This window comes from Gracilinanus agilis, chromosome 3, assembly GCF_016433145.1.
Source record: "Gracilinanus agilis isolate LMUSP501 chromosome 3, AgileGrace, whole genome shotgun sequence".
Classification (NCBI taxonomy): domain Eukaryota; kingdom Metazoa; phylum Chordata; class Mammalia; order Didelphimorphia; family Didelphidae; genus Gracilinanus; species Gracilinanus agilis.
The window spans coordinates 480,136,805-480,159,020 of record NC_058132.1 but is presented as its reverse complement, the minus strand read 5'-3'; the positions used below and the strand labels follow the sequence as shown (position 1 = coordinate 480,159,020).

At 33.7% G+C, this 22,216-nt stretch overlaps 1 protein-coding gene across 1 annotated transcript in view; it reads right to left on the bottom strand.

The window, feature by feature from the left end:
- Positions 1-22,216, bottom strand: part of PPP2R3B (protein phosphatase 2 regulatory subunit B''beta) — a 123,718-nt gene that overhangs the window by 23,850 nt on the left and 77,652 nt on the right. Inside the window, exons 9-12 of the mRNA XM_044670401.1 lie at positions 9,366-9,455; positions 9,004-9,179; positions 4,160-4,278; positions 3,976-4,082 (exon numbers count right to left, since the gene is read on the bottom strand). Coding sequence (XP_044526336.1) covers positions 3,976-4,082; positions 4,160-4,278; positions 9,004-9,179; positions 9,366-9,455 — 492 coding nt within the window. The remainder of the gene's footprint in view (positions 1-3,975; positions 4,083-4,159; positions 4,279-9,003; positions 9,180-9,365; positions 9,456-22,216) is intronic.

Sequence of the window (22,216 nt, the reverse complement as noted above, 5' to 3'; positions counted from 1 at the left end):
TAGGGCTAAATCAAGAAGCATTTATTAAGCATCTACTATGTGCCAAGCACTATGCTAGGGATACAAAAAAAGACAAAAACAAAAAATCCTAACAACAAAACAATCTTAAGGAACTCATAATCTAGTCAAGGGAGATAATATGCAAACAATTATGTACAAACAAGGTATATGCAGGACAAACAAGAAAATCAATACAGAAGGGCCAAGGAGGATTAGGGAAGTCCCCCTGTGGAGAGTGGGATTTTATTTGGGACTTGGAAGGAAGCTCAGGAAATTAGGAGATGAGGAGGAAGAGAATTCCAGGCATGAAAGACAGCCAGTGAAAAGTTAGGAGATATGTCAAGATCAAGGAACAGCAAGAAGGCCAATGCCACTGGTTCAGAGAGAGTACTTGGTCAGGATTGGACACTTCATACTGTTTGTTCAACTATTTCAAATTCAGTGGATGTACTGTTATTCTTTCAGTCACTCACATTTTCAGCCTTGTATTCTGCCTGACTCTTCACTTTTAATCCTACATATCTAATCAATTCCCAAGCCTGTTTCCATTACTGCAATATGTCTTAAATTATGTTCTCTACTTTTCACTCAGAATCCCAACCTAATTTAGGTCCATATCCCTTTTTGCTTATAATTATGCATTAGCTTAACTGTTGTCTGTACCTTAAAGCTTTTCCCTACTCTAATCCATCTTCCACACAGCCAACTCAGTCATTTCCCCAAAGCACAGATCTTTTTCCTTCTAAGCTCCCAATTCAGTGAACTCCAATGATTACTTACTACCTCCAGGATGAAAGATAAGTTCCTGTTTTGTCATTTTAAGTTCTTCACAGACTGGCTTTTCCTATCTACCTTACATACTGCTTCTCTCAATGCATTCTATAGTCAAAGCTTTTCTGAAAGGATGTTGAAATATTGGGTTTACCTCCTACTTAAACTGGTCCACTTCTTTTTTTAAAATCTCCAACAAAGGAAATATCCTTTTGTTAGGAGGTGGTGATGATTCAAGATCTGCCCTCCTCCCTTCATAAAACAACCTCCAAAATGCTAAGTGTATTATTAGGAATAAGTCATGGCTCCCAAATTTGCATTAAATCTCCCACAGATCTATAGCTAAGTCATGAAAATCTAATAAACACAAATACACACAAATGTCAACATAATTATTTTATATTAATTATTTTAATTTTAATTAATTTGTCTCAATGTATTTTACTGTTCTGAATTGTGATTTCTAAAATTCAGGCATATTTTGTTGTTAGGGTTAGATGGGATTGCCTGAGATCAATCAGGGGTCAAAACAAACTTATGACAAAATAAGTAATAGATTAATGAATAACATAGCCACTGCTCAATTCCGTTATTTTCCTATTCTTTCCTAAATGCCAGTATTTTTCATATAAAGTAGCTAATTGTAATTATTACCAGGGACCCAAATATGTATTATCGTCTATAAAATTATTCACTGTGGATAACTTGTTATAGTCAGGTCAGCAATGTAGCACTAATGACTATATTCTAGTCTAAGGGAATATGTTGTTATGTATGGAAACATTTGTAGTACTCAATTTACAGACTGATTAGCTAATTAGGAATTTTAACAGTTATTAACCTATACTGGCTTGACACTTGGAAGACCCTAGAATGGAATCTCATTAACAATGTTTATAGTTTCAAAGAGACACAACAAAGGTGTATATATATATCAGTCTAAAATATTACCACACTGAAATACTACAATAACAAACAAATCCACTACTGTAGTTTATTTTGGGAAAATTAATCCACATTAAACAGGGCAGGTTCTGAGATTTTTCTGGTTTGAAGACAGAAATAAGATTATATAGCAAAGAGATATTAAAATAGCTGAACAAAAAGACTCCACAGTAAAGCTCTATATAATGCTTTTAGAAGACATGATCAAAGTGGAAAGTTAGTGATCCAGAGATAATGGTAGACATTAAAAGTTATTATTTCTGGATTCAGGATTATACTATTTCAGATAACATGCAGACCTAAGTCAATAATTTTTTCTTTGCCAGCAAACATACCCTTACCTGAGTAATTCCTTACTCTAGACCTTTGTGCAGGCTAGTAGTCAGAGAAGTCAGAATCCCTATAATGGTTACAGAAGGAATATCAGTGTTTTGTTACTATAGTGCATTACTCTTATGATAATTCAGCATAATTTTAAATAATAAATGTGGCATTGTCCTTCATTTTTAAAAATGGAGGTGACACATACAAAGAATCAACTTCTAATTATTAAAATTCTAAATACCAAATTAAGGAGTAGGTGTCTTTACACTGTACTAGTAACCCTTCCCCAAACCTACATCTATTCCCTACATACAATGGGCTTCAAGTATTTTTTTTTTCTGTAGTGTGCATATAGAAGGATGCTCCTTTTGGGATAAATAAGCCCAAATGTTCTGCCAATAAATGTTGCTTCTGCTCACCCTTCCTACTTTGGCACAATGATAAAGAGAGATTGAGGTCTCTATACTTTTTCTAGATGATATGAATCAATCCATTCCAGAGATGAGAGAGGCTGGAAAAGACTCAGTCTGCTCACACAAGGGATAACTATTCCAAAGCTATGTACATGCCTTTGACAAATACTAGACATAAGACAGCTTCGGAAGAACTATGCATATTTTATCCCCATTTTCAAAAAAGGGTCAACATTTGGTACTGAAGGAAATACAAAAACCTTCAAAAGCAATTTCCAGATGGCATCAAATGAATATACTATTTATCAGAGCAGGTCTATATCAACTGTAGAAATCTTATAGATATTTTAGATTCAAATTGGAAGATGTTATAAATTCACTTAGGACTAGAATCTGCTCCAATAAGCAAAAACTAAACCTCATGCTCTACATATTCAGATTCTTCAACTTTTTATTGTCATTTCCTTAAACATGAGCACATCAGAAACACTAAACACTTATCAAACACAAGTACTTATTACACAGGGTAATGAGTAGTTCTTATAACAGGGATAAGGAACAATATTCAATAAAAATGTTGATTCTTTTCAAAAAATTTTTTAGTTTGGGCATTCATTAATTCAAAGTTTTCATGCAAACTAATGTAACCTAATTAATCAGTGAAAGTAGCCAGAATAGTTGAAACTGAACTGGGCCAAAAAAGGAAAGAGGTCTGCACAGAAGGTTATGTAGCAATAAATTGTTTCCTCTAAAGACTATTTTCCTAGGGCAGTGATGGGCAAATGTTTTAAAGAGGGGGCCAAAGGAAAGGAAATGCTCATCTATCAGTCTGTTTCTAAGCCAACTCTTTTGAAGTTTCATTGTATTGTATCCTACTCATTGTATTCATCAGATTAGGAATAATGTCACATGGCCAGATAGAACATTTCAAGGGGCCACATCTGGCCTGCGGGCCATAGTTTGCCCATCACTGCCCCAGGAGAACACATTCTTCAAGTGCTACAATGCTTTCTCCTAATTCCCAATCCTTTATATACTAGATATACAGTCATGAAAATACATATCCATGCAAAGGTAAGTGTCCTGATATAAAGGCTTAACAACATAAAGTGATGGAAATGTAACTAATAACAACATTTTCTGTATAACAAGGATGTTTAGCAGAGTTCCTATATTTAAGAAAGAGGAACAAAGGAGGATAAACCTACTAATCACTTGGCTAACGTGAATGTAACCTCAAGCTCAGCAAAGACTATAGATTATAATTTTAATTTTAGAGACACATTAATTAAAATGCTATATTCTCTTATTGCATTCAACCTGAACATGAGCAAATTTGGTACATTCTACAGTTCACCTACTTTATATATTTATGCTATCTTCATTATACTATATGTCTTATATGTACTATTTATATATATAGTACATATGTATGCTATACATATACTATATAAGTCTTATACTATATAAGAAGTATACATAACTACTTTAGTTTTATTAATCCTTTTAACATTGCTCTTACCCATCATTCCATTGGTCACCAGCTGCTTCTTCGGCCACTAGAATATCATATTCTTCAGCAGCATATTTCTCCCAGTCAGAGAGCTCTTGGCCTTCACTTTCAGCATCCTAAATAGCACAGACAATTTTAGTATGATACAAACATTTGTAAATATGTAACATAACACAGTCTCCATAGCACTTACCCTAATTACAGAAATCTGATCTTTCTGTTCATGGTCAAGATATTTCTCAATGTTGAAAAATGTATCGAAAAAAACATTTGCTAATTTACATTTCTTTAAATCGTGGAGAGTAATCTTTCCTGCAGGAATTTTAAAGAGAGGGGGAAAGTTTATTTATGGCTTAAACTTTTAGAGCAAAACAGATTTATCACTTACTTATTTTATATACACTGTCATTGAAGAAAATTTCATACATTTTTCTACAGAGCAAGAATTAAACTATTTTCAAATAAGTATTTTCAAAGATTTCAAGAAAAACTAATGACATAATTTAATCCAATTATTGTCAGCTTTTTTAATAAAGAAATTCCTTTTAAATGAGACATTTAAATAACTACTGTACAGCTATGAAAAATTCTGAATGCTAATATCACAATGTACTCTTCTAATAATCATAACAGCTAAAATTTATAATACTTTAAGGCAGGGGTCGGCAACTTATGGCTCTCGAGCCATATCTGACTCCATCTCCTGACCTGCCAGTCCGGGCAGAGCCCCAGGATGTGCCCCAGGGGGCCCTTCAGCACCTGCCCCCTATTCCAGGGCCTTCTGCCTCCATCCTCCTCCTTCCACAGGCCTTTATGGCTCTCACGGCCAAAAAGGTTGCCGACCGTTGCTTTAAGGTCTGCAAAGTACTCTATACACAACATCTCATTTAATCCTCACGAGGTCTGGAATTTCCCAGCTCCAAGTTCTGTACTCTCAACTACATTATTCTGTATCAGTGAAAGGGGGGGGGGAAATGATTCTAGTGGTTTTGGCATAATTATGAACTGCAGTTACTAGTGTATTTCAAATAAAAGGATGATATAATGGGTAGACAGTCATCTTAAAGTTGTTCTTCCTCTAACACAAGTTGTGAGACTGGTTCATTCCCTTGACTTTCTTAATCAAAATGTCTTTCCCTCACCACCACTTCTCTACATATTTTCCCCAGTAAAATGTAAGCTTCCCAAGGGCGGGTTTTATCTGTGGTTTTGTATTTCCAGTTAGCATCAATACTTGGTAAATGTTTGATAAGTAATAAGCACTTCATTGGCAAATTGTTTAATAAGTAATAAGCACTTCAACCATTTGGCTTTCAACCTCATCGCTGAGCTAAAACCTACTCTCCGTAAAGTTAATAATATTCATTTTTCTCTTTTCAAATCTTTTTTTTTCTTGAATTTCAATGTTTTAGAGATTTGTACTTTCTTCTCATTTTCTTTTATAGATTACCTTCCAATTTTTTTCTTGACTGACACTGGGCTTTTATACTTTTGTTGATTTATCACTAATCTCAGCTTAATCAAATTTCTCAGGCTGTTGCTATTTTCCTATTGAATCATCATCTTTTGGGTAATTATTTTGGACCCTTGTTCTTTGTTTACAGCAAAAGATGCTACAGCTGTAAGAAATTGTTCTTTGGCATTTCTGTCCAGCCATACTCCAAGGCAAATGAGTCTGGCTTTAATTCACAAAGATGGAGGAATTTTATTATTTTATTATTTTGATTATACCTCTATATTTTGATGAAACAAATACATGATGCTATAACAATAATATGATGCTGTGGTACTTGTATATGTTTTTTGCTTTGTTTTATTGAGCTTTAAATTCACAAAGATGTTTTAGTGGATTACAATTAAGTAAACTGACAACTTTATCTCAAACCACAGCAAGTATAGAATCTTAAATAAATATGACAAAAGAACCTTTTTTTTTTTTCAGTAGTGATACACTAATGGATACAGTTGGTAGATGTTTTGACAACTAAATACTCTCTCCACTAAGGGACTATTCAACTATGTGAACATTTTATTTTACATTTTTTATGAATGCAGATCTTCCTTTAGTAAGGTTCCACGTTCATGATGTCTTGTCTGTTCCCACTGACAATGGCAATTTGCCAGGAGGATGAACAGAAAGAGAAGTCACGTGTTCCTTATGTGTGTTAATGGATTTCAAGCATTCTTTTCATCCCAAAGACAAATTAGTCCATCTTCTTCAATGCTGACTAAGTGCCAATTATCAAGGAATTTCAGGCAATTGACTCTGTCATTATGATGTTGCAGTGTTCTGTGTTCTAACTTTCTTTTTCATGTTCACACAGAAGTTAATTATTCATCTTTGCTTCCAATGATCACAAAACAGCTCTACTGACAAAGAAGCACTTTGGTTATGGTGGGTATATTGGCTGTTTAGGTCAGGTTTCCTGTGGCCCACAAACCCAAAAAGAATCTGCTTGTAACAGCAAAAGATCATCTCTCTAATACTGCCCAAGATAAGCCAGTGTAAATTCAATACCTGAGGGGCAAGAACAGTATGCCAATCCTTTTAAATATACTTTATTGACCTATTTTGTTTTTATATTACCTAAATTACTCCCTGTTTCCTACTCTCTCCCTCCAAGAGAACCATATCATAAAGCAAAGATGAAAACAAAAAAAGAAAAAATGAAAATAAAGAGAAAAAAATCAGCAAAACTTATGAACACATCTAAAAAAATCTGATGTTGTACATTATATTCTATACCAATATACCCTGCCTTATACAAAGGAGTTTTGGGGCCAAGTTTGGTCTATATAATTACACAATATTCAGTTTTGATAGCTTTGTAGCTATTATAGTGATTGTATTGTATTATATTTTAGTTTTTCTGACTGCTCACTTCATTTTGCATCAATTCATGTAAGTCTTTCCATTCTCTATATTAATCATACTTGTTGTTTCTTATGACAATAATATTCTGTTGCATTTATGTGCCACACTTGTTTAGCCATTTACTTAACTGTAAAGTCAAATAGCCTTTTATCATTCCTCCTTTTTCTTGACCACTTTATGGCATTTAGCACTGTTGACCATCTGTTCTTCCTGGATATTCTTGTTCTCTCTGGGTATCTTATAACATTTGCTCTCTTGGATTTCCATCTGATTACCCTTTTCCTGTCTTTTTTGCTAGTTTAGCTTCTACATCACACCTCCTATACCCCTTCCATATCATACTTCTTGTACCCCAAAGCTCTATCCTCTCTCTAAACTCTGTTGGTGACTTCACCAGTACCCATGAATTGAATTTTTATTCCTCTGAGAATGACTGAGGTCTCAGACCAACATTTAACCCAAAGAATCTTTGAAAATATTGTCTGAGGTCAATAACTAAAAGAATTGGGTCAGTCAGTAAATAAGGAGATCAAAGAAATATGATGGCTAAATTCGATTCCTGGTTTGCTTATTTTGAGGTGACCAGAATTACCCACTAAAAAGAATGTGAAACTCAAACTTTCCCCTTTTATTTGGGGTTTAAATAACAAGGGCATCCAGGTACCTTCAGTGGATAGAGCTCCAGATGTGGAATCAGGAAGAGTTGGGTTCAAGTCATTCTCAAACACCTACCAGTTATGTGATCCTGGGCAAATCATTTAGTCTTTGTCTGCCTCAGTTTCTTCAACTGTTAAATGGGATAATTTACCTCCCTCTGAGAGTTGTTGTGAAAATCAAATGAAATAGCATTTGTAAAGTGCTTAGCACAGTGTATAGCACCTGATATGTACTTAGTACTTATTTCTTTCCTTCCTTTCTTTTGTACATTTCCTGGTGGTTATTAAGATTAGGAATAGGCATCAGACCTGTGATATCATTGGTAGGGGTTAAGGAAACTCCGTCTACTTCTCTGCAAATATAGTGTCAGAAAAACTTAGTTTCTCTAAGTTATTACTGATAAAAATTCTTTAAAAACCTAAAGGATGATGACATATTTTGTCCCAAGATAGCAGATTAGGGAGAAATTAGAATAGTTACATGAAGTATCCATAATATTTTATAGTTTGTGTTTTAAGAAACAAAAATATGACTATATTTGGTTAGTTCATTCTAAAACAGATATGTGAAGTTGGAGGAAACATTTTCTTTTTTTCAAAGCTGGTTTGCTAACATCTCAGCCTCATCCTTTCCATCTCTCATGTATATTTCTGAACTTTCTAGGCTCCTAGAAACAACAGTCATTTAAAATACTTTCTCATGCCAGGATTCAAACAGCCTAAACCTGTCAGGGTGCACCCAAACTTTAATAAGACTTTTATTTGCCATGTCATTACTATAGTGTGCCAGGTATAATATTAAGAGACCAAAGGATCCTTAAAGTTTAAATGCCTCCCAGTGATAGTCAGGCAGTCATTTTGCAGGAGAGCAGCTGTTCATCCACCCCAGGCTTAAAATAGTCAACTGGTTATAAAAGCAACTCTTTCCTGAGTATTCCTCTGGAGGTATGACATTTTCTATGAGGCTGGGTCTACCCACTTGGACTTTGTAGGAACATCTCCTTTGCCTACTTATGCCCCATTTTTCAAATTCCTATGGTAACTATGTGATCCATTATTTCCAAAGCAAGCAAGTAATTATCAAACAGGTGCCAGGCACTGTATTAAGAATGGAGATGCAAAGACAGAAAGAAAAGATTTCTGCCAATAAGAACTTTGATTCTCTTGGGAAAGAAAGCATATATATATATATGAAAAAAGTATGTACAAAACAATAATGGGGGTGGGGAGTCATGAATATCTTCACATAGAAGGTGGCATATAGGCAGAATTTTGAAGAAAACGAGGCACCCTAGGAAGTGGAGGTAAGGAGGGAAAGATAATACAGCTGATTATATAACTTTTTCTACCTAGGGTTCTTATCTAAGTTCTTATTTGAAATGCTTATGGATAAGTCAAGAATGTATTAGCTTTCTGGAAATACTAAGTTGTCATCCCAGTCTATACCTCCCCAAAAAAGGATGGGACAACTCGGAAATTAATGGGAATGCAGGAAGATAGCATTACCTTCACACTGTGGCTTCACAAGGTCTAACATTTGACAAAGACAATCTTCGAATGGTAGGGGCTCAATAGCCATATTATCTAGTTTTTGGCACTGTTCCTCATAGAAATACTCCAGCTCATACATTGATAATGCTCCATCACCATCAAGATCCATGCAGCGAAACCAGTATTCAATGCTGAAATTATAGATATGTTAATGGCAAAAAAAAAAAAAAAAAGCCTGACCTTCCCCAAACATTTTGTAAAAAGTAAACAAAATTTTATAAAAAGTAAACAATAAATGGTTATCAATTACTCATAAGACAAATCACACAGAATACATATGTATATATTAAATATATCACAAAATAAAAATAAAATACCTGGTTGGAGTTTTTTTATCTTCTTCAGATATCAAAAACCAGACAAAATCAGCATAGCTTATTTTTCCTTCTTTCTGTACTTTTCTGCCCCTTTAATTCAGTGAAAAAAATAAAGAAAAATTTTTTTAAAACTGAGAGGGAAAAAAACCCCTCACATTTCAAGTAACATCAGCTAAAATACTTAACTTGCCCCCTTCTAGCTATTATATTTCTTACATAAATCCAAAAAATACAATCCTAAAACCTGGGTAAATAATAAATTCTAGTTGATTTCTCACTATCTGCCATATTCTCAAACACTGGAAAATGTATGAAGTATAAAAATCTGAAAGGTAGGAAAATAACCTAATTTCTCTCATTTATCTTTCATATTATTCATATTTAACATAACTGACTATATTGCATTTGAATGCTTCAGTTTTTTACTAACTTAAACTGTCCTACATACAATTACATAATGTACACACACACATCTTAATAGTCTTGTGATTTAACACTCCCAACTTAAACTAGTCTGCAAATTTTTTATATATGTTGGTTCTAACAATATACAGTCATGTGTATGTTTGAAGCGGCAAACCACAAGATGAAGTGATGGGTATGAAACACTAAAAATTTAAGTTCAGGTTGTTTGGCTGACTGGGTTTATTTACTTTTAAATTTTCATCCAAGATTACAAGTCCAGTTGCCAAAGGGGAAGTTAAAGAACTCAAAAAGGGTCATTTTTCTCTAAAAATTTGTTCCTTTCTCTGACCCTGCTGACCTAAACATTGTACCTTTCTTGAGTTCTTGGTTCCCTTTTCTTTTGCTCATTTCCTGTATCCTTTGATCCTACTAGCCCCTCAGAAACAGTAATGCAAAACATTCAAGCTCTCTTCCATCAAATGGTTTTTTAAACTGAAAAACTAAGTGGGCACAAATACAGAAAACACACATATGCACACTAAAACTACTATAACATTATTAGAAAGAACAAGGCATTTTAAACTTTCCTAATATTTTTCTAAATATTTATCTCCCCCAATACCTTCTTTTCCTACCTCCCCTCCTGCCAATGAAGTACAGATGAAAATCTAATTTGTATACTCAGTTTTAGTTTTTTCTCTTAAGTTTGAGTCCTACATTTTCAACTGCCTTGTAGAAGTCTTGACCTGAATGTCCCAAACTCAACTTATCATCTTAGTCTCAAAACTTGGCCCTCTTTCTAAATGACTTGTTTCTGTTAATGGCACTACCGTCTTCCTCCTCACAACCAAAATTCCATTCACTTCTTAATCTTCCCTCCCTTACTTTTCAAGTTCAATCATCTCCCAGGCTCTGTCAATTCTACTTCCACAACATTTTTTCCCATATGTTCCTTTCTTTCCATTCATAAAGCTACTAGTCTTTAGTACTTTTCTCCTCCCATACATTCTCCACACAGCTATCAAAATAATTCTTCCAGTGCATAGATTGTTGTTGTTCATTCATGTCTAACTCTTCATAACCACCTGGTCTACAGGATGCCAAGACTGCCCATGGAGTTTTCTTGCCAAATAATACAGGAGTAGTTTGCCATTTCCTTCTCCAGTGGATTAAGGCAAACAGAGGTTTAGCAAATTGCCCAGGATTTAACATAGAACCAATTACAAACTTGGAAGCCCATAGAAATGAGGATGGAAGTGGGGAGTTATCTTAGGGAAGCCAGCTAAAACTCAGGAAAACTAGCTAGAAGTTGGTGAAGGCATAAGAAGAGGTACATTAGGGAGGATGAACTTCATACAAAAGGGGAAAACCTTGCCAAAGTAGTAGATGTCCTAAAAAACAGAATGAAGCAAACAGAACTCATCGTTTCAATGAGATGATGAAAAGTATTTGAACAAAATAAATAAAATTAAAAAAATAAAGCATAAGTTATCTATTATCAAAAACAACTGATCAGGAAGGAAGAATTTAACAACCATCAGACTTCTTGAAAACCATGGCCAAAAAAAAAAATCTGGATACCTTATTTAAGAAACCATAAAACAAAACTTCCTATATCTTTCCAAAGCAGAGGGTAATGTGAAAAAAGAATCTACCAACCTTTTCTGAAAGAAATTCCCAAATTAAAGTATCATAACCAAAACCCATAGCTTCTAAATTAAAGGGAAGAAAATGCTACCAACTGGAAAAAAAAAGTACAATTACCAAGAAACCATAGTCTTGTTCATGAAGATTTTTATGCAATTACTATAAAGGAGAAAAAAAATCTTAGAATGCAATTTTACAAAGGATTAAAGATAAAGGCCTATGCCCAAGTATAACCTTTCCTGAAAGCCTGAGTATAATCTTACAAGAGGAAAAAAAATAGACCTTTAATAAATAAAGCAGGAACTTTGAAGCACATCAAATGAAAACATTAGAGCTGAGAAGAAATGCAAATGCAGGAGTCGAGACAAAACTAGAAAGATAAATATACTTGAGCAATTGGAAGAGGCTATGATAAAAGGTTTACTAACAGGAAGAACTAAGTTTCCCTCAGAATTCCACTATCTTTAAGGATTATGGATAGAATTATGAGAATTATTAGGCTATTGATTTTATACTGATAAGTAGAATGGGATAAAAAATGGAATATATAGGAAAGAAATGAGGAAGAGGAAGAAACTTAATATTTTGCAAAAATAGGATGTTTAAGAAGAGGATATAATCATGAAGAAAGGAGAATCTCATAAACCCTTATTTGAGCTGTATAAAGGACCGAACACATACAAATGCAGATTTTGGTATAGAAATATATTTGGCTCTATTCTAATAAAGAAAGACAGAATAATTTAAGACTTAAGAATTACTGGATCAAAGAAGAAATCTTAGAAACAACTTAATTTTATGAAAGGAATGAGAACATAAAACTTAGCCCTTAGGAAAAAAAAATGTCTATCTCTAAACACTTTAATAAAAACAAAGGATAGATCAACAAATACAGCATTCAACTAAGACATTTTAACAAAAAAAAATCCTCAAACACAAAAATAAAAATTTTGAAAATTAAAGAAGACATTAATAAAACTGAAAACAAGAAACTATAAGTAAATAAAACTAAGATTTGTTTTGTTTTTAAAAACCACAATAAGCAGCATGATTGACGAGTAATATGATTTAACAAGAGAGAAAAATTAAATTGCCAGAATAAAAAAATTTTTAAATAAATTCAGGACAAATGAAGAAAAAATTTTAAAAATTACTTAAAAGAAATAATTTTGCCTCTATACCAGTGATGGGCAAACTTTTTAAAGAGGAGGCCAAAGGAAAGGAAATGCTCATCTGTCAGTCTGTTTCTAAGGCAACTCTTTCTAAGTTTCATTGTATTGTATCCTACTCATTATATTCATCAGATTAGGAATAATGTCCTGCAGCCGGATAGAACATTTCAGACCCCCCATCCCCATCTGGCCTGTGGGCCATAGTTTGCCCATCACTGCTCCATACTATACTTGTGTGTATCTACTATTGATTTATATATATACAGTTACAAAGAAACAGTGTGTACCAAGAGCCATTCCCTAATAAATAAGCAGTCAAGGGATGTTAAAAAAAATAGTTCTCAAAACAAGAATCATCAATGTCAATCAAAACTACTCTGACACCCTAAAAGTTGGCAAAAATGGCAAAAGATTGCAACAGTCAGTGTTGGAAGGGTTATGGGAAGATTTGTATGACACATTGTTGGTGTATCTATGAATCTGTACAACCATTTTGGAAAGCAATGCAGAATTATGCAAATAAAGTGACTAAAAGTATTCTTTTTCTTGTTCCTTAAAAAACACTTCTATCTCCTGATTCTAAGCATTTTTGCTGGCTATTCCCAATACCTGTAATTGTATCCCTCATCATTTTCACTTCCTGATTTCCTCAGCTTCCTTCAAGTTCCAACTAAAGTTCCACTTTCTACAGGAAGCCTTTCTGGATTATTATTTCTAGCATGTTCCCCAATGAATGTATTTCCTATTTGTCCTCTTTATAGCTTGTTTCTATGCTGCAACTGTTATAAGAGAATTAAGGAAATTTTAGTAAGAGGCATAAGCTAGCTGAAGGGCTGACAGAGAAGGTTCAGAATTAATCTCCTGCCTTGCCAAAGACATTTCTGGGAGAAGATTGTGTCTCCTTGCCATAGCCAGGGGCTTCTGAGGGAGTCAGAGAGGACCAATAAAACAGACCTCTTATTGCAGAAAAAAAAGGTTCAGAACCTTCTCTGTCAGCCCTTCAGCTAGCTTATACCTCTTACTAAACTTTCCCTAATTCTCTTATAACACCTCCCCCATTCAATTTTGAGTTCCTTAAAGTGGAGAGACCATCTCGGCACTTAGCATGGTGTCTGGCATATAACTGATGCTCAAAAAAAATGTTTAACGATTAACTTTTAATGCAGAAGTCCCATTATTTGGGCTATTGTAAGAAAAAAATTCCCATATACATCAAAATATTTATAGCAGGGGGCAGCTGGGTAGCTCAGTGAATTGAGAGCCAGGCCTAGAGACCAGAGATCTTAGGTTCAAATCTGACCTCAGACACTTCCCAGCTGTGTGATCCTGGGCAAGTCACTTAACCCCCATTGCCTACCCTTACCACTCTTCTGCCTTGGAGCCAAAACACATTATTTACTCCAAGATGGAAGGTAAGGGTTTAAAAACAAATTATAGATAAACGTGGAGTACATGAATGTAAGAGAGTGATAGAGTGATACAAGAAATAACAAATGTAATGCAGAGAAAAGAGAGCCAAGAAAAAAATATACACAACAACAACAAAGTAAATAAAAAAGAATAATCGCAAACACAGAAATCAAAAGTAAACATTGCATGGGCAGCAAGGTGGCTCAGTAGATAGAGCTAGGGCTCAACACAAAAGGTCCTCAGTTCAAATTTGGCCTCAGATACTTCTAGGTGTGTGACCCTGGACAAGTCACTTAACTGCTTAGCCCTTACTGTCCTTCTGCCTTAGAACCAATTGGTTCTAAGACAGAGGGTTTTTTTTTTTAAGTAAATTTTACAAAATTATAAAGAACAAGCTTGGCTCCAAGGAAGAGATATGGGAAGATAATAATCTTAACCCATTCATTCATTCCCCTGCAGAAGCCTGAGGTCCACAGGAGCATCACATATATTTTCAGATTTTTCCCATGTATTCATCAATTATATGATTTCCCCTCCCTGCCCAATATGATATGGAACTCTCTGGTAAGGGGAAAGGGAAGGAAAATGGAAGAAACTATGGTGGTGTAAAAAACAAGAAATTAAAACATTTCTTAAAAAAGGCATTATTTTAATATGAATAAACCAGTGAACTGGTTAAAAAATCAGAACAGAAGGAATCCAACCAAATCTCTTTGATATAAATATGATCTTGATAAAGGAAACTAGGAGGACAAACACAAAGACATATACTAAGGGTTTTTCTTTTAATCAATAAAATTAATAAGGATTTTATTAAGGGACTATTGGGAGCAAGAGAATTTGCAGAGGCAGTGGTGCTTGGGGCCATGGTAGTGGGTTGGTGTGAAAATGAATACTTGCAGCCACTCATAGACTTAAGACATGAACTGAAGATGCAGTGACCACACCTAACCTTGGACCGTAGGACACTGAAAGAACCAAAAAATCAAAGACCCCCAAATAGAGCCCAGAAAACAATAGCACAAAAAACTTTGAGTCTGGGACATTATCTTCCACACAGCTTGATCCTAATATAAAGTCAACAGTCAAGGAATAGGCCATTAAAAAAAAAATCAAGAACTCAGTCATAGATAGCTACTATGGTACTAAAGAAGATGAGTTCAAACTCAGAAAATAAAACGGCTACTTCAAAGGTTCAAAAAAAAAATGGTTAAAAGCCCCAAAAGAATTCTTTGAAGAGTTTAAAAGGATTCTAAAGAGATCCAAAGGTTTACTGAAGAAAATAACTTCTAAAAATTTAAAATTTGGTAAGGGGAAGCTAGTGACTTTATAAGACATCAAGAAATATTTTTTTAAAAATCAAAAGGATGAAAAAAATAGAAGAGAACATGATTGTTTCATAAGTAAAACAACTGATCTGGAAAATAGGAGATATAAGAATGATCAGAATACTTGAAAGTTATAATAAAAAGGAGTGTAGATGCTATATTTCAAGAATTATTAAGGAAATTTACCCTGAAGTTCTAGAACTTAAGGATAGAAAACCAAAAAAAAAAATCCACTAATCATAATCTGAAAGAGATACTCAAGAATTCATAGGAACTATGATTATAGCTAAGTTTCAAAGCTCCAAGGTCAAGGAGAAAATTTACAAGCAATTGGAAAGAAAAAAATTTAAAATTATGGAGCAACTGTCAGGATAACACAAGATTTAGCAGTTTCTACATTAAAAGACCAAAGGGCATGGAATATTCTATCTAAAAAAGCAGAGGAGCTAGGTTTGTAACCAAGAATGATCTACCCAGAAAAACTGAATATAATTCTGGATATTTGATGAAAAAGGACTTTCAGGTATTCTTGAATAAAAGACCAGAACTGAATAGCAAATCTAACATAAAAAGATAAACATGAAAGACTAATTATAAGTGATTTAATAAGGTTAAATTGTTTACTTCTTACATAGAAAATGCTATTTGTAACTCTTAAGAATGTGATAGAGTAGTTTGAAAGAGTATACATAGAGACTTGGGCTTGAGTACACTGTGATGGTATGATCCTGAAAAATAAAATAGGGTAAATAAATATAAAATGAAGCAAATTATCTTATACAAAAGAGGTGTAAATGGAAGAACTGTTATAGGGAAGAGAAGAATGGAGTGGAGGATAGGTAGATTAGGGACCTTATTCTTATTGGACCTAGGTTAAAGAAGGCATAATATATATATATAATATAAATATGTATATTTATATTATATATATATGACTTATACCTTACTATAGGTAGTAAGGTATAAGTCCTTTTATGAAGAAATAGTAGGGCAAGGGGATAGGATAAAAGAAGGACTCTTAGAAATATGTTCAGATTAGGGATGCAATGGTCAGAAGTAAATTGAGTTTCTGAGGAAAAATAGATAAAAAAGGACAAGAGAGAAGTATAAACAGGAAAAATGGGATGTAGGGAAACATACTAGTAATTATAATTTTGAATATGAAGAATTCCCCCATAAAAAAGAAACAACAGGATGTATCCAAACCCCAAACCTGACGATATGTTGTTTACAAGAAACACATTTTAAAATGAGAGACAAATGGAGTAAAAATAAAAGGCTGGAGTAAAATTTATTCTGCTTCAACTGTTGGGAAAAAAGCAGAGGTAGCAATCATGAGCTCAGACAATGTTAAAGCTAAAATAGATTTAATGAAAAGAGATAAGCAGGGAAACTACATTATGTTAAAAGGTACTATAGTAATGAAGTACCATCAATACTCAACACGTGTACCAAATACTATAGCATTTACATTTTTAATGGAAAAAGTAAATGAATTATAAGTATAAATAGATACCAAAACTATAATAATAGGATATTTAAAACATCTGTTCTCAAAACTAGATAAATCAAACCAAAAATAAATAAGAAAGAAGTTAAGGAAATGAATAGAATCTTGAATTAGCTAGATATGATAGACATGGGGAGAGAACTGAGTGGAAACTGAAAGGAATATATCTTTTTCTCAGTGGCACATGGCATCTTGACAAAAACTGACCATATATTAAGGCATAAAATTTTATAATAAATGCAGAAAATAAGCAATATTAAATATATCCTTTTCAGAATATCATAAAGAACCATAGAAAGATATTAAAAATTAGTCTAAATTGAATTTTAAAGAATAAACAGATTAAAGAACAAGTCATAGAAACAATAAAAATTTTTTAAAGAGAATAGTAATAATTATATAACATACTAAAACTTATGGGACATAGAAAAGCAGTAATCAGAGGAAAATTAATTTATAGATAATAGATATAAATAATTGATATTTATAAACATCTATAAAATTTATATCTCTACCAATGGAAAAAGAGCAGATCAATGATTTAGGTATGCAATTTTTTTTTAAATTAGAAAAAAAACATTTTTAATTCCTAACTAGACACCACATTGGAAATCCTGGAAATTAAAGGTGAAATTCATAAAAGCAAGATGTAACAAAACCACTAAATTAATAAAACTAGGAGTTGGTTTTGTGGGGAAAAAATAAAATGGATAAATCATTGATTAATATGAAAAAAAGAGAGAAGAAAACCAAATCAGTAGTATCAAAAATGGAAAGGATGAATACACCATTAATGAAGATGAAATTAAGGCTATCATATTATTAAGAGTTATTTTGCCCAATTGAATGCCAACAAATTTAATAATTTAAGTGAAACATAATATTTAAAAAACATAAACTGCCCAGATTAAAAAATGAGGAAATAGAATATATAAATAAACATATTTTAAGAAAAGAAATTGAATAGGCCCTTAATGAGCATCAGGACCAGATGGATTTACAAGTGAATTCTACCAAACATTTAAAGATTAATATTACCCACATTCAAAGGAAGAACTACAGGAGTGGAAACAGAAGAAAAACAACTGCTTGAATGCATGGGTTGAGGTGGACATGACTGGGGATGTAGACTCAAAACTACCACACCAATACAACTATCAACAATCTGGAAATAGGTCTTGATCGATGACACATGATAAAACCAGTGGAAATGTGCATCGGCCATAGGTGGGGGGAGTGCAGGGGGTGAAGGGGAAAAGTAAGAGCATGAATTATGTTACCATGTTAACGTTGCTAAAAAATAAATATTAATAAATGTTTAAAAAAATAAAGATTAATATTATTCCAATTCTAATATTAAATATATTATTTGAAAGAATAGGCAAAAGAGTCCTACCAGACTCCTTATATGAAACAATTATGATGCTGATATTCAAGTCAGGAAAACAAAACCAGAGAAAATTACAGACCAATTTAAAAAATTATTTATTTGTTTGTTCCTGCACTAGAGAAGACATCATTTGACACACAAAAACAATGTATATGTAAAACTATACTTTGTTTATGTCTAGTTTTTTCTCTGTTGGTAGACATACACAAGTCATTCTTCAAATAATAATTCTCTTGCTGAATATAATGTTCTCTTGGTCCTGCTCACCTCACTCTTCAAAATTTAATGCAAGTCTTTCCATGTTGGGTTTTTTTTTTCATTTTTTTTTTCATTTAACTTGCTCTTAATTTCTTACAGCACATTAATATTCCATCATAATCATATGCCACAACTTGTTTAAGCCATTCCTCACTTCATGGGCAACCCTTCAGTTTCCAATTCTTTGCTACCACAAAGAAAACTGCTCTAAAGATTTTAGAACATGTAGGTTCTTTTCCTTTTCCCCTGCTCACCTTAGGAAATAAATTTAAGAGCTGTATTGCTGGGTCAAAAGATATACACAATTTTAGAACTCTTTTGGTATAATTCGAGATTGCCCTTCAAAATTGCAGACAAATTTCACTAATGAATATTGATGCAAAAATCCTAAACAAAATACTAACTACAAGACTACAACAACATATCACAAATACTATATATACATTGTTACCAAGTGGAACTTATACCAGGAATTCAGAATTGGTTTAAAATGAAGAAAGCTATTGACATAACTGATTATATTGATAATAAAGTAACAAAAATCACATGATTATCTTGATAGATGCAGAAATTTTTAAGACCCTCTGCTTAAAGAATAACACTCCAGTGAATACTGTTGCCAAAATACTGAATAAAATATTAGCAGAGAGGCTATAATAACATATTAAAAAGATTATGCCCTATAACAAGGTTGGAATTATACTAGGAATTCCAAAAAACTACAAACAAAATAAAATATTTTAAAAATGAAAACTATGAAAATTATACAACTACAAATAAGTTTTTGATAAAATTCAATGTTTTCAGTTTAAAAATGTGAAAACAGGAATAAACTGACCTTTCCTTTCTATGATAAATAGCATCAATCTAAAAAAAGCTAGCATTATTTATAATAAACATCAAAGGCTTTTATAATGAGATATGAGGTAAAATAAAGATGTCAATTGTCACTGTTATTTTTTATTTATTAAAAACCCTTACCTTCTGTCTTAGAATCTATATTGTGTATTGGTTCTAAGGCAGAAAAGTGGTAAGAACAAGGTAATGGAGATTAAGTGACTTGCCCAAGGTCTCAATGATAGAAAGTATCTGAGGCCATTTTTAAACACAGGACCTCCTGGCTCTAGGCCTGGTTCTCAATCCACTAAGCCACCTAGCTGCTCCCCCCCCCCATTATTTTTGGAAACAGTGAAAAAGGGTGCCCTAAGACTTTTTGTGTTATGGATCACTCTGGCAATCTGATGATGTCTACATACCCCTTCTCAGAATGTTTTTAAATGTATAAAAAAAAACAGAGTTACACAGAAACTAATTGAATGTGGTTGCCAAAACATTAAAAAAAATGTTTACTGGTCCCAGCTCAAAAACCCTTGATATATTGCTGGATATATTAGGTATGGAATTAGATAAGAAAAACAAATTGAGGGAATATAAGCAAAAAGGAAATAAAATTATTGCTTTTTCATACATGATAAGCTACATAAATGAACTTAGAAATACAACTAAAAATTAAATGAAACACTGATTTCAGAAAAGCTGTGAGAGAGGAGGCAGGTAGGTGGCACAGTGCATAGAGCAAGGCCTGGAATCATGAGATCCTGGGTTCAAATCTGGCCTCGGACACTTCCTAGCTTTGTGACCCAGGGCAAGTCACTTAACCCCCATTTCCTAGTCATTTAATCCCCATATCCTAAGACAAAAAGTAAGGGTTTAAAAAAGAAAGTAGTGGGATGCTGGGGACCATCAAACTCACTCCATATGACAAAGTCATAGATGGAATCCTGAAACCGCAAAGCAGATGCCAGGGAGGATGGAAACCCCCACTCAGATTCCCCTGCATGACTCCTCTCTTATTAACACCCCTTATTATTGGAATTATTGTGATCAATATCCCTACTCAGCCCCAGGGAAATACAGAAGAATAGTAAAGGCTGTTACTAGAGCCTTTACAAGCCCCCTCCCTACACTCTCCTAGGAAAGCCTTGCCTCTATATGTATAATTCAGAAATTCTCCCAAAAGTCACTTCACAACAACCCAGCAGATAGTGAGTTAATGCAAAAGATTTTAAATCCTCAACAAAACTGCACTTAGATTTCACAATTCCTGCACACAGATGCCTGTAGAAATGCTTTCAAGCTTCCCTGATCCTTGATGCAGAATGTTAACACAGGGAGGACAATGGATGAAAAATGGAGAAGTTGTTCCATGAAAAGACTGGTACATCCCAGCCTAGGAAACTGACAAACATACCTTGGAAAAACATTGAAAGTTACTGGAGAATGAAAAGTTAACATATGACTTATTCATTATCTCCAAGAAAAGATGTATGTTGAAAATGAGAACCCATGCCAACCGTATGTAATCTTTAAAGTATATAAAATAAACCCAGCCCAAGGCTGGCCAGAACAGTCTCTGTGATGCCTGGCTGAAACTCTCTCATTCTTCTTCTTTTTTTTTTAACGACGCCACCCTACCTCCTAGAGACCTGGACCAACAGAAACAGGACTTCCGCAGTGGGGTATAACATAAATCCTTATAAATATATTCTGCATATTAGCAATAAAATTCAATGGTAAAAGAAATTTAACTCAAAATAAGAGAACATATAAAATATTTAGGAGTCCCCCTTCCAAGATACACAGAAACTATATGAATATAAAGAAAAACATTCTTTACAGAAATAGACCCAATATTATCTAAATGAATAATGCCTATTTACTACCATTAAACTAATAGAAAAATAAATGAAACTGATCTAAAAGAATAAAAGGCTTAAAATGTCAGCCAGTCAATAAACATTTTTTAAAAGCACATATCATGTGCCAGGTTGGGGATATAAAGAGAAGAAAAGTTCCTGATCTCAAGGAGCTCACAGTCTAATAGGAGAGGACAACATGCAAAGAACTATGTACAAATGATACATTTGTAGAATAAACTGGAGTTAATCAACAAAGGGAAGTTACTAGAATTAAAGGGGATCAGGAAAGACTTCTTGAAAGGATGGGATTTTAGGTAGTATAGGAATATAGTTAGAGACAATCTGCTTTCTAAGGTTAGTTGAAGGAAGGAAATTTTGAGAGAAGCCCTGGGAAAGGGTTCTGGGTAGAAAGGAATTGTGGGTCTACAACTGGAAATAACTAAACTTCATTTCCTTCTTAGATTTTGACCAAGCTGGAGGGAAGTTGTAGGCAGAGACAAAACAGAGACAAAATCTCAATAGTAAGGAGACAAATATTACTAGATCCCCGAGTATGACATCAGGAATAAGGTTCAAGAAGTCTGGAAAAGTAGGATTAAGCCAGGTCCTGGATGGCTTTGAATACTAAAGAGAGTATTTTATATTTTACAGTAGGCTTTTGCAATAGTTATGGTGAGGTGGCAAGGGTCTGCAACAGGGTGGTGGCAGTGTCAGAGGAGAGCAGGGGGCATATATTAGAGATGTTACAAAGGCAGAATGATGGAACTTAGTAATAAATTAGATGCAGGGAGGGAGGAAGTGGTAAGAACAAGGAGTCTCTAGGATGTGAGCCTGGATGTGACAGGAAGGATAGTGGTACTCTTGTTGGTAAGAGGGGAGTCAGAAAGAGGGGAAAATTTAATGAGAAAAATAATGAATCCAGTTTTGAACATGTTAAGTTTAAAGCATGAAATATCTAAGTAAAGTCATCTAACAAGCAGTTGGAATTGTGAGATTAGAGGGCAGTAAAGGCACTAGGGATAGACAGATAAG